This window comes from Crinia signifera, chromosome 1 (genome assembly GCF_055691185.1).
Source record: "Crinia signifera chromosome 1, ASM5569118v1, whole genome shotgun sequence".
Lineage (NCBI taxonomy): Eukaryota > Metazoa > Chordata > Amphibia > Anura > Myobatrachidae > Crinia > Crinia signifera.
The window spans coordinates 148,666,491-148,679,026 of NC_139217.1; the positions used below are offsets into that span (position 1 = coordinate 148,666,491).

Sequence of the window (12,536 nt, forward strand, 5' to 3'; positions counted from 1 at the left end):
TTGTACAAAATAGACGCATGACCTAAGATAAGACATACACAATAAGAAGTTTGGGTTACGCTTTATACATGTCTACCCTCTATTTTTTGTCATTTTATCCTATTTATGTGTACAGGGCTGCATAATAATGTTTGCAGCTTATAAATAAAGAATAATATTACTTATTTATACAGGGAGTTTACTACCATTGTTAATATTGACTTGTGTTTTATAAAGTCCACCAGAAATTGCTGCTGTTTCAAACCTTTTAGTACCTGACATGTGAAGGTCATTATACTTTTAGCTCTTTTTACTTAGATTTCGATTTAACTCAGACCTTGGGCTCGGCACAACTTTATATTTAACATTTGTATATGCCATTTGAATATGCCAGAGAAGCCGCACAACTACTGTTAATTGCATTTCAACTAAAATCACCTCTCCTTCTGGTCCTCTACAGAACATTTAAATATAATCATGTTTGAGCTGTCACAACGGTTGCACAAAGCTTTCTCCAAAGTTGACATGTCCTTTTATACCTCACCAAGTAAGGACGAGACACTTGGGAACAATAAAGCTGCCCCCCATTGCCTACACCAGCAGCCTGCCAAGCTTGTAATGGTCAGAAAAGAAGGGCCCAATAAGGTATAGTGTATATATTACCTTAGAACAGTTATGTGTTGGGTTTATGGAAATAGACAACGCTCATGATTTCTTTCCTCCGTAAAATAGAAGCACACTGTAGTTGCTGCGTTCTGGTTATGTCACCAAATAAAGTATGAAAGAAATTGTACTTGGTGTTTGTCAGCTCGTCAAACATAACTTTGACATTTAGCATCTCAGCATGGCCTGACTGTTGACATGGTGTACATGTCAACATTGACATGTCGCCATACACTATGTAGTGTTCATTCTTGCACCCGCCATCTTTGAAAACCCATGCAGTTCCTCTTCCCTGCCTGGGGTGTCGCTGTCTGCTGTAGGGCTTCTAGCACAGAGTGGTCTGTATATCAGCACTGATACGCAATCCAGACCTGTGCTAGATACACCACAGCAGACAGCGACACCCCGACAGGGAACAGGAACTGCATGGGCTTTCAAAGATGGCGGGTGCTAGAATGAACACTACACTATGTTGATAGTGACAATGTCAACCATACTATCTAAGCCTGACCCTAATGCTGATACGTTCAAGTTTAGACATGCATTACAGTTTTGGCATTCTCAATGCTGTCAATATGACTGCATACCAATTGCACATGTGCTGAAGCCACCAGGACTCGCTCTTAGCTCTCTGTAGCTGTGGAGTGCTACTTCCAGGTGCTGGATCTTGGAAGAAGACCCAAAGTAAATGTAAGGCAGTCAGGAGTGTGAACTGCTAACCTGGTGGTGGATTTAAATGATTTATACAATTCTAAATGCTTATTTGTAAATCACTGATTAACTATGTAAGTCATTTTTTTAAACTATTGTACTTTATCTCTCATATTAGGTATGCAAAGTGCTGTTAGTAAAAGTAGGAAATTAGTGTGTGGGGGGAGGTAAGAAGTAGAGTCCTCGTGCCCACTGTTATAGTTGCATGTGCTTTTTACTTCATGTCACTTGGACAGATTGACATCGGAGTAAGACAGAAACACAATGGAATGCAGCTCCTCAAATAAGTGACTAAACAGTGTTATGTCACGCTCTCTGTCCACACAGGCTGGCTATATGGTTGTATGAAGCATAGAATTTATTTTGCTGTGATTCAGCTGAAGTTCAGTAGGAGTATCACATTAAATTGTGCTTCGATTTTCCACAGTTGCTCTGAAAAAAAAAAAACTTCTTAGTGTTAGTCCTGAATCCTATAAAATAAAAGGCTTAACGCTGTTCCTCACCTCTATTATGCAAGTCAAGGTTTGTGCGAGCCGGCGGCCACTAGATTACATCTGCAATTGAAGTGTTGCTGCGTTAAGGTGCGCACCGGAGCTGACATTACTGTGATGTTGATCCATCATTTTAAGGTGCTGGTAACTAATATACTCATAATAAGCCATTTAAAAAAAAGGTTTGTTAGAGTCTAAGCTGTGGGTACTGGGAGAGTGAACAGAATTTGCAACTTTGCCAACCTGGAGGTCTCCGTATAATTGACAAGTATTGCTATGAATTGTTTTAGCGCTCCATTTTGCACCATTTACTGGCTGCCGGCTACTCAAACAATTAAATTTCGCCCTCTGACCATAATGCCAAAAGAAAATATATAAACACACATTTAGAATTGAAATATAACTTTTACATGAAAAAAAAATATTCTTGATTTATTATTGTTTTTGCATTTGGATTTAATGTACAAACTTGTTGCCTATACTAATTCCTTTATATATAGTACAATATAGCCTTTTTCTACATTTAGACAACATATTAGTGGATTTTTGTTTTTGTGAATTATATGTAGTATTCATTACCTTTTATTCTGTGATTGTATTGTAATAAGTAATATTGTATGTATAGTATATTTGTATTCTGACACACGTTATATGATTATAATGATTGATCGTTAATCTCCAGGGCCGTTTCTTTTATACTTGTGATGCACCTAAAGCTGATCAGTGTAAATTCTTTAAATGGCTGGATGAAGTAAAAGGGACACATCCAGAGAGAGTGAAACTGGAATCCAGAGTTGTCCTGGGGGATATGAAGAGCCTGTCCAGCTATGTCAGATGCCAGAATATAAAGCTGTACGAGGAGAGCCAGCTGATTATACGGTATGTTCTTTATTGGTGATTTATGTCCTGAGCACTTTAGCATTTTGTTCATATTGAAGTAGTTATTCTTTTATATTCTAATGAGAGATCTTCTTTTTCATACCCAATTTACTTTTGCATATTCAGTAACATATCTTCTGTGCAGCAAAATGTTGTTAAAGTAAGTTTATTAATATAATATATAAGACTCTAATTGCAAATTGGTAAATAGAAGGCCATTTCTATTTTTACGAGTAGGCTTGGTCCAGTGTACTGGGAGTCTAAGGAACATGGCTGTCATATTGTCTCTTACAGGAGAATGGCTGCATTACCAAAAAGACAGTTTGGCAAGTTTTCAAAAATTGCGGATTCAGAGTTTTGTGATGTATCAAAAAACAAACTTTATCTTAAGCTCAGTAGGAAAGATATTTCTTCTGCTTACAGCAAAGGTATGACTCCACTGCAATTGTTATAGGGTGTGTGAAGTTTCCAAAATAGCTAAATATGCTTACAATGTGTAGTCAGATTGTAGGAGAGTCTTCCTGGGCTTTATATTCCTGTTTATGAGGGTGATTCAATAAGTGTGGTAATAAACCCTGGTTCCGACTGATTTATAGTCCTAAGGTCCACCCCATATGGTCGACAGTGCTAAAGGTCAACAAGTTTTTAAATGGTCAGCATGACCATGGTCGAGACATTTAGTCACTATTTTTGAATATTTTTTTTTTTTACATTACATTTCAACATTTGCAGATTTTGTAATCACAGATTCAGGCACAACCTATTATTGTTAAGAAATCATGGTTTGGTACATGTATTTGCAATTAGAATTGTGGCCTCATATAACATAAACACATAAGAACTGTCAGTTCCAGTAAACCTATCAAAAGCAGGCAGATCAAAAGGTTAAAAGGTGGGACAGGGAAACAACAAAATAAAAAAACTTTAATCATTTGTCATCCATGTAGCCTATGAGACACCTTGTTCGATGCAAGCAGAGCCACAAGGGTACACATTTCCAATATTTTGGCTTACATGCGATTAAACATACAAACTTGTGCTGACAATTTTCGGTACTTGTGTATTATCACGGTGCCCAAGATTTTGATCGCAGGGCATCTGATCGCATGCAATGCGATGCGATTTTTAATTGTATGACATGCGATTTTTTATTGTACAAGCACCCTGATGGGTGCTTACTATGTTAAATGCACCCCCATTGTCAACACCACCCCCACTATTAACGCCAACCCGAAGCGTGGTGAGCGCAGCAGTACGTGTCCTCCGACCTTTTGATACCCCCACTATCCACGTAGGCGTGGAGTTTATTTTAGATAGTGTGGCGAGCGCAGCGAGCCACCGAGCCTGAAGCGTGGCGAGCGCACGCGGATTACTTGACATGTATTCAGCGTCTGCTCGCCGCACTATCTAAAATCAACTCCACACCGACTTGGATAGTGGGGGTATGAAAAGGTCGGAGGACGCGTACCGCCGCCTCTCGCCACGCTTCGGGTTGCCGTTGATAGTGGGGGTGGCGTGGATTATGGGGGTGCATTTAACATAGTAAGCACCCATCAGGGTGCTTGTACAATTAAAAATCGCATTGCATGCCATATTGCAGGCATGCGATATTTTATTGTACATTGCGGGTCTTTTCACCCGAATATCGTATTGCATCGCATACCACTAATTAAGGTATGCGATGCGATGCCTTGGGCGCCGTGATTATACACAAGTACCCAATTTTCATGTCAACCTTATTTCTTCTGTAAAACTTTTGTGGAGGCTACCTTTTTAATTTTGACCTATTGCTCCTGTCGAGGTACTTCATGTCAACCATATGTTGTCGACCTGTTGATGGTCAACCCAATGATACACACCCAACAAACTCAAACATGAGTACTCATCACTGTATTCCGAAATTTGGTGATCAGTTTCAAATGCTGATGTGTCCTTAGATGCTGATGTGTCACACTATTCACCTCAATGCCATGTTTCTGCAGCTTAGATAATTATACAATGTATTTGCGCGACCATTACGAAATATCGGTTGGTCGGACATGCTGGATTGTTCAGAATGTCTGGGAGGCATTTTATCTGACCGAGTATGCCCAGCTTCATAGATAAATGTCAAAGCACCAGAATTATTTTGATTAGCTTTGTTTCTATGTACAGTTGCTAACTACAAATTCTGCTAGTGAGTGCCACACTTATTGTTGTTATATTATACTGTATGTGGCACATAATCATTCTCGCACATGTGGTACGTAGTCCTATTTGAATATTGGCATGAGTGTTCTAATGTGATATTATGGGTGAAATCCTATTAGCGGTGGTAATTTGCTGCATGAAAAATACAGGCCAAAAACAAGCCAGATGGGCACTTTGGGCTGCCCAATTATTAGCATGTTTGTTTTGTGCAGCAAATTACCCATATGCGTGCTAAAACACATAGGATCTTATGTGGTTTTGTGGCAGAAACTACAGAAAAATTGGTCTCATGATTTTAACATGTCTGAGGCAGGTTAAACCAAATGCCCAATAAGTGCCAGAATCAGAGCTAATAGGATAGCCCTTATGGTGGCATTTAGTTGCACAAAATTACCAATTACCAGGTTGAGTATCCCTTATCCAAAATGCTTGGGACCACGAGCATTTTGGATAAGGGATTTTTTTTTTTAGTTTTTTTAAATATTCCCCCCCATACTCACCTGGTCCCCTGGTGGTGCCCCGATGGTCCCCCGATGTCCATGGTGTTCCACAGCGACCTTCAGGATCCTCTTCAATTGTATCTCCGGTCCTAGGGGTGCATTGTGCGAGTTCGCTGAAGAGGATCTCGGAGGCCACTGTGGACATCGGGGGATGAGCTAAGTGTGAAAAAAAGATGGTGAACCCCCGCTAAAAAAATAATATTCAGAAAAACCACGGTTTTCGGAATTTTTCGGTTTTTGGAATACGTGGATAAGAGAGACCCGACCTGTACTAGTAATTTTGTGTGGCTAATAGGATTCTACCCATGTGTTCACATTGTTAGGGTATTTTTGGATGCCAATTTGATTTTGTTTAGACAAATAGTGATCCTATGATGTGTTTGGTTACATACACGTGTACAGAAAACATGCCATTACTTTTTAATAGTGTAAGGGTATGTTATAATATTTTAGGTATTAATGTCAATGTATCACATTCCTAAATGTAGCCTTTAATGCTCAAAAAAAGTCAATTTATTTTAACGTGTCTATCCTATTGATTCAGAGCTGTAATTCATGATCATACTACAGTATTTGTGACTTCCTGTATAACTTATTTTAGATGATCTCTGGGTTGTTTCAAAGACCTTAAATTTCGATCCACTGGATACATTCATTGCGTGCAGTGTTTTCTTTGGTCCATCCTCTAACAATGATATAGAGATTTCTCCTTTGAATGGATATAGCCCTTCCAACTGGCCATCAAATAGTAGGTGACTGCAAAACCATAACTAAAATGTTTGATATTTGTCATTTAGATGCAGTCATTGTTAAATATTTTGTATTTTAAGGTTTAAATCTGAATAGAGCTGCATATTTATGTAGAAAAGACACTACTAATGCATCTGTCTGTCCTCATTGAGTAGATTGCTCCCACATTAACAGCATCAATCAGTAAATGCAAGCTTTGACAAAGTATGTTAAAAAGAAATACATTGTAGAACATCTATACTAGGGCTGTCCAAACCGGTCCTCATGATCTGACCAACTGTTCACATTTTCCAGGCCACCAGGCTGGACCATGGTGCAATTATTACTATCCATCACATTTTCAAACATGTGTTGCATTCATTCGTACCCGACACATTTTCCAGATCCAGGTCTGGAAAACACTAACTAATGGTATATCTCAAGGAACAATTTGGCCACCCCTGATCTGTATGTACTGTAGTAGGATAGTGTACAGAAAAAATCCAATTAATGTAAAGATCAACACAACCAGTATTAAATGTTCATAGATTTCAGCTCTGAAGATCCATTCTAGGAGCTTTAAAACTGACTGAAGTTAACATTGAAGGGTGTAACTACACAGGGTGTAACATTTGTACGATATTGACACCCCACAAGGAATTGCTAACCCTTTTATTGAAGAAATGTATTAATGATGATGGCCGCCTCCCAATATAGATGTTTTCTGAAGTCTTGTGGGACCTATTGGTTATCATGAGGGTAGGAGTGGTGTGAAAGAATGGGCTTACTTTGCTTTCCTAATATGGGGGATGTTAGAGGGGGAGGGTTATTTGACAGGTATGCTTGCCTTCCATGATTAGTGTTCAGTATTTTAGCACCTTCCCCAGATCAAAATTGTTTCCAGGAGGTTGTTGCCAGGCCTTGGAGCTCCAAGGAGTGGTCTCCTGAAATCATTTTAATCCAAGGAGCATGGTTTGAAGCCCCTCAGATACCACTGTAGCATGTTTCTGGGACTTAAACTTGGCATCTAGCTGCCATTGCTTTACGCTGGCAGATGCCACGGCCCCTAGAATAAACCAATAAGTATGGAGTTAACCTCCAATACCACATCTTCATCAGATTTGCTTTAGTCCCCACTAAGCCACCAAACATGTATAGTACATTTTTCATAAGTAAACCTATCCAATATGGAAAATACTGAACTTCTCATGTGTGGGAGAAAGGGAAGCTAGCCCCTGGTAGTTTTGTGGGTTCCTGTATTATGGGGGCATCTGGCACCTTTAGATGTATATCTCTATCTATCTATCTATCTATCTATCTATCTATCTATCTATCTACAGTATATATAGGAGAGTGAAGGGTAAATGTATTTATTTTAATGTATTTGACCACAATGAGTAACTGCCATTCTTCACAAGATGCACATACAAACGAATGAAACAATAAGAAGCTGGTTGGCTGGCATGTGTTGCAAATATACATACATATATATATATATATATATATATATATATATATATATATATGTACATCCCATCGCATTCCCCACTCTCCCCACTACTGTATTGCAATTTAAAGATAAACACAGCATTGATGAAATTGTGAAAATGTCTGTTTTGATTTTGCAGTGGTTGTCCATGCATTGCTAGTGTGTAATGCAAGCACAGAGCTGACATCTTTGAGAAACATACAGGAGCACTTTAACCCAACCACACTACCTGTAATGCCTCATCTCCTGGCAATGTAAGTAATGCTGCACAGTTATGGGACATGTGTGCTCAGCTAGTTGGGAAAAGGCAGCCACCCCTTACTGATAGATGTAGTTTGGGAAGGGGTAGCTGTTTCTGCATTGTTCTGCTACAACCTCTAATGTCAATAATCTTCTGATGTTTCAGGCGATGTACTATTTCAAATGAGTTTAGTTTACTTTGGGTACTTGTTTCCTATCTGGGCGCCCGCTACGTTAATTGCGCTCCAAGCTATTCTCCGTATAAAAATCGGATCGCATCGGATACCACAAATGCACATACACGATATTGAACGATGCGATGCGATCCGATCCGATTTCGTTCCCGCTTTTATGGTTGGCCCATAGGATGGCCCATCTGTATCACTACTGTATTTATTTACCCTTCAAAGCCCTCCCCTTGTCACATCTGCACAGAAACACTGAAAATAATGTGTTTTCATATGTACATGCTAATCCTGCCCCCTTCAGTTTCTGCACAGTTACACATTACATCATCATTATCAGTGTCATGACACTGGTAAGCCGGCCCAAGCTGGCCCCCTGTCACATCTGTACATTGAAATCTTTGTGGGTTTGTTGGTGATAACAGAGGTTGATATTGTGAGAGCTGCTGATTATTGACAGATAATTTACTATTTATTGGAATTTGGACTGAGTTTCATTTCCCAGACTTCCTTTACTGCTTCCAGTATCCATCTGAATTCTATTGGTGAGTTACTGAATGATTAATAACATGGGTAATAATAGTGGATAAAATATATTACAGATAAAGTACTGATGGTGGATTTTTCATTTTATTTTATTAGCGTTTGCTTCTGAGATGGCATCTGCCACTAATTTGTTTACACTGCCTAAATCGGAGGAGGATGCGATTACTTTTTTCCAACGCTGTAGTCTGATCCCTTCCGTAATGCAATGTGAAAACGGGCATAATATGAAGATGTCTGTCCGAGAGATGAAGTGGCGCTGCCACGTTAAAGTGTGCCGCAAAAAAGTGAGCGTCCGTGCCACCTGCTGTTTCCCAGCAAGCCGCATGCCTCTTGTCATCATGGCGAGATTTATTTATTCCTGGACCAAGGAGCTCACTTCGATCCTTGTGCAGAAGAACTTTCCATGTCCAAGAAGACTGCTGTCCTCTATAACCGCACTATGAGAGAGGCCTGCACTTGTGACCTCCTGTCGCAGCCACAGCGCAGGATTGGTGGTCCAGGAAGGATCGAGGAAGTAGATGAATCATTATTCGTCAAGAGAAAATACAATGTTGGCAGGATGCTCCCACAGCAGTGGGTTTTTGGGGGCATCTGCCGTGAGACAGGCCAGTGTTTCTTATGTATGGTGGAGCGGAGGGATGCGGCCACATTGGTGGCCGCCATTATTGAAAACATTGAGCCTGGGACTGAAATCTACAGCGACTGCTGGAGGGGCTATACGACCCATGAACTGACGCAAGCAGGTTATTTTCATGCCCAAGTAAACCATAGGTTCAATTTTGTGGATCCAAATACAGGCGTGCATACGCAAAACATCCAACGTATGTGGGGTGCGTGCAAGTGGCGCAACAAACGACACAGAGGAACAGCACGCCACATGCTAAAATCATATCTACAGGAGTTCATTTGGAGACAGACATTGGCCAGGGATACTCTTTTTCAAAGGGCACTTTTTGCATTAACCCTCCTCCCTAAGGATGAATAATCCATTAATTGATCTGTCTGCCTTTAAAGTTCAATATTAATAACATAACAATAAAAAAACCATTGTTAAAGCAGGTCATCTTTACTGTCTCAGATGTATGATATGATTGATAGGGTATGATATGCTTGATAACAATGTTTCCCTCCACCCCTTTCCACCCCCCCCCCCCCCTTCCCACTGGCCTTGACTTCACGATGTGTGCTGAATGCAGTAAAGTAATTTGCGTCACCTTGCGCAGTCACGCTGCGCTTGCCACATTTCTGCCAAACATGTATAGTGGGGGGGCTAAAGGGGGGGTTGAATATGGTGGCGGATTGTGGATGGGGGGTTTTGGTTGTGGTTGGGGTGAGCAGTGGGGGGCTGGGGTATGGGGTGTGCTGGGGTATAGAGCATATTACAAATATAGTGTAATATTAAATTGAGTGTGGTCGCATCTTATGCCAAAATCTTATGGCATAAGATGCGATGAGACACGATTTCTTATCGTTTCCCATAGGTTTAATATGTTGTCAGTCGTCTCAGCCAATACATTTAGCTATGAAATCGCGTCGCGTCGTATCGCATCGTCTGTATAGAGGCGACGCGACGCGATTTCACGCCCTCTTGTCAATCACATTGTACAGGCGCCAAAACGTACATGAAACCAGGAAATAACACCACACACTGCGCAGACAGAATCGGTGGCTGGCTCCCTGCCTGACTTACAAAAAGTAAGTACTTAGATGTGTAATCCAGCACATAGCTGGACGTGGGGGAGATATGGAGGTGGGGGGGTGGGGGAGGCATGCACAGGGTGGGGGGCATGTTTATGTGGCTGTGGGGAGGGGGGGGTGTGTTTGTTGGGGGGTGAGGTGGGGCTGTGGGGGATACAGAGTTAAAGGTCGACATGACTTCAAGCCAACATAGGCCAAGGTCGACATGGGTTTAGGTCAGCAGGCATTAGGTTGACAAGAGTTTTTCACTGTATATTGAGCCGACATGTGCCAACAGGCAGTATTTCATGCCCTACCATGCACTAGGACGTTATTGTAGAAGAAAATAGTGTGTGCAGTTCAACTTCAACTGTCTCCATGTTGACTGTGTCAACATTTGCCCCAAAAAACAGTGAAAAACTCCTGTCGACCTAATGCCTGTTGACCTAAACCCATGTCGACCTTGGCCTATTTTGGCCTTAAGTCATGTCGACATTCAACCCTGTCGACCTTACGGTGTCGACTTAATAAATGTAGACCTAAGTCTGGTATAAGGACCAAAAAAGTTGATTGCAATTTTTAGTGGACTCATAATGGTAATTTACCGCCCCATTACCAACGACACCACCACTATCCACATGATCCCGAAGCGTGGCGGTACGCGTCCTCCGACCTTTTCATGCCCTACTATCCACGTCGGCGTGGAGTTGAGAATAGAATAGTGTGGCGAGCGCAGCGAGCCACCGAGGCCCGAAGCGTGGCGAGCGCAGCGAGCCCCGCGAGGGGACGCGGATACCTTCACAGTTATACGCGTCCCCTCGCGGGCTTCACAGGTGTCCATGGCAACGCGGACACCTGTGAAGCCCGCGAGGGGACGCGTTTACCTGTGAAGGTATCCGCGTCCCCTCGCGGGGCTCGCTGCGCTCGCCACGCTTCGGGCCTCGGTGGCTCGCTGCGCTCGCCACACTATTCTATTCTCAACTCCACGCCGACGTGGATAGTAGGGCATGAAAAGGTCGGAGGACGCGTACCGCCGCCCCTCGCGGGGCTCGCTGCGCTCGCCACGCTTCGGGTGCACATGGATAGTGGGGGTGGATTTCTATGTCATTGGATTTTGATTAATGATATTTTTTTTATTTTTTGGGGTAATTGCAGTTGCTGTTATCGGTGGATTTGCGCTACCTGAAAAAAAAAAAGAAACGCGGTTATCCCCCTAATAAGGTAAGTCGTGCTTAAATTGTTCTTCTAATTAATTTGTAAATGTAACCCAAATGCCTTTTTTTACCAGTGAACCACCCCCACTATCCACGCGCACCCGAAGTGTGGCGAGCGCAGCGGTACGCGTCCTCCGACCTTTTCATGCCCTACTATCCACGTCGGCGTGGAGTTGAGAATAGAATAGTGTGGCGAGCGCAGCGAGCCACCGAGGCCCGAAGCGTGGCGAGCGGACGCGGATACCTTCACAGTTATGCGCGTCCCTTCGCGGGCTTCACTGCAATACGAGCACAGATACCAGTTAAGCCGTTGAAGAGACGCGCTTACCTGTGAAGGTATCCGCGCCCCCTCGCGGGGCTCGCTGCGCTCGCCACGCTTCGTGGCTCGCTGCGCTCGCCACACTATTCTATTCTCAACTCCACGCCGACGTGGATAGTAGGGCATGAAAAGGTCGGAGGACGCGTACCGCCGCCCCTAGCAGGGCTCGCTGCGCTCGCCACGCTTCGGGTTGACGTTGATGGTGGGGTGGCGTTAACAATTGTGGGGGCCATTTCAGAGTTCACGGTGACTATTTAACAGTGCATTCCATGATTACATGAAGCAATGTTTTTGTTTTATTTTTATTTTTTTAGACATGCCACGCACGTACAGCAAAAAATTCTGGTCTGGATTCCTTGCAATCTACAAGGAGAACAACTGCCTTTGGAATGTGGATAATCCGAACTATCGTAACCAGGGAATGCGGAATCGGGCATACAACAAATTAGTTGATTACAGCAAACGTAAAAACAGTGCTGCAGACTGTAAATGGGTTCAGCGTAAGCTGACAAATATGAGGACTGTGCTAGTGAAGGAGCACAAAAAAGTATTGGATTCACAGCGTTCAGAAGACGAGACTGTTCCCCGTTACAAGCCAACATTGTGGTATTACGAGGAAATGAAGTTTGTCGTGGAACAGACACCAGGGAGAACACCAGAGGGAAGTTGTACAGAGGATGCCTCTCACTGCAGTGATTCTGAGAGTGCAGAATTAGTAAGTGTT

General features: G+C 42.4%; 1 protein-coding gene across 4 annotated transcripts in view; it reads left to right on the forward strand.

Annotated features, from left to right (window-relative positions):
- ZGRF1 (zinc finger GRF-type containing 1) overlaps nucleotides 1-12,536 on the forward strand; it is an 82,148-nt gene that overhangs the window by 28,927 nt on the left and 40,685 nt on the right. For all 4 annotated transcript variants that reach the window (XM_083174534.1, XM_083174533.1, XM_083174532.1 and 1 more), the window contains exons 13-17: nucleotides 440-624; nucleotides 2,527-2,723; nucleotides 3,018-3,151; nucleotides 6,015-6,161; nucleotides 7,771-7,885. In XM_083174534.1, coding sequence (XP_083030660.1) covers nucleotides 440-624; nucleotides 2,527-2,723; nucleotides 3,018-3,151; nucleotides 6,015-6,161; nucleotides 7,771-7,885 — 778 coding nt within the window. The remainder of the gene's footprint in view (nucleotides 1-439; nucleotides 625-2,526; nucleotides 2,724-3,017; nucleotides 3,152-6,014; nucleotides 6,162-7,770; nucleotides 7,886-12,536) is intronic.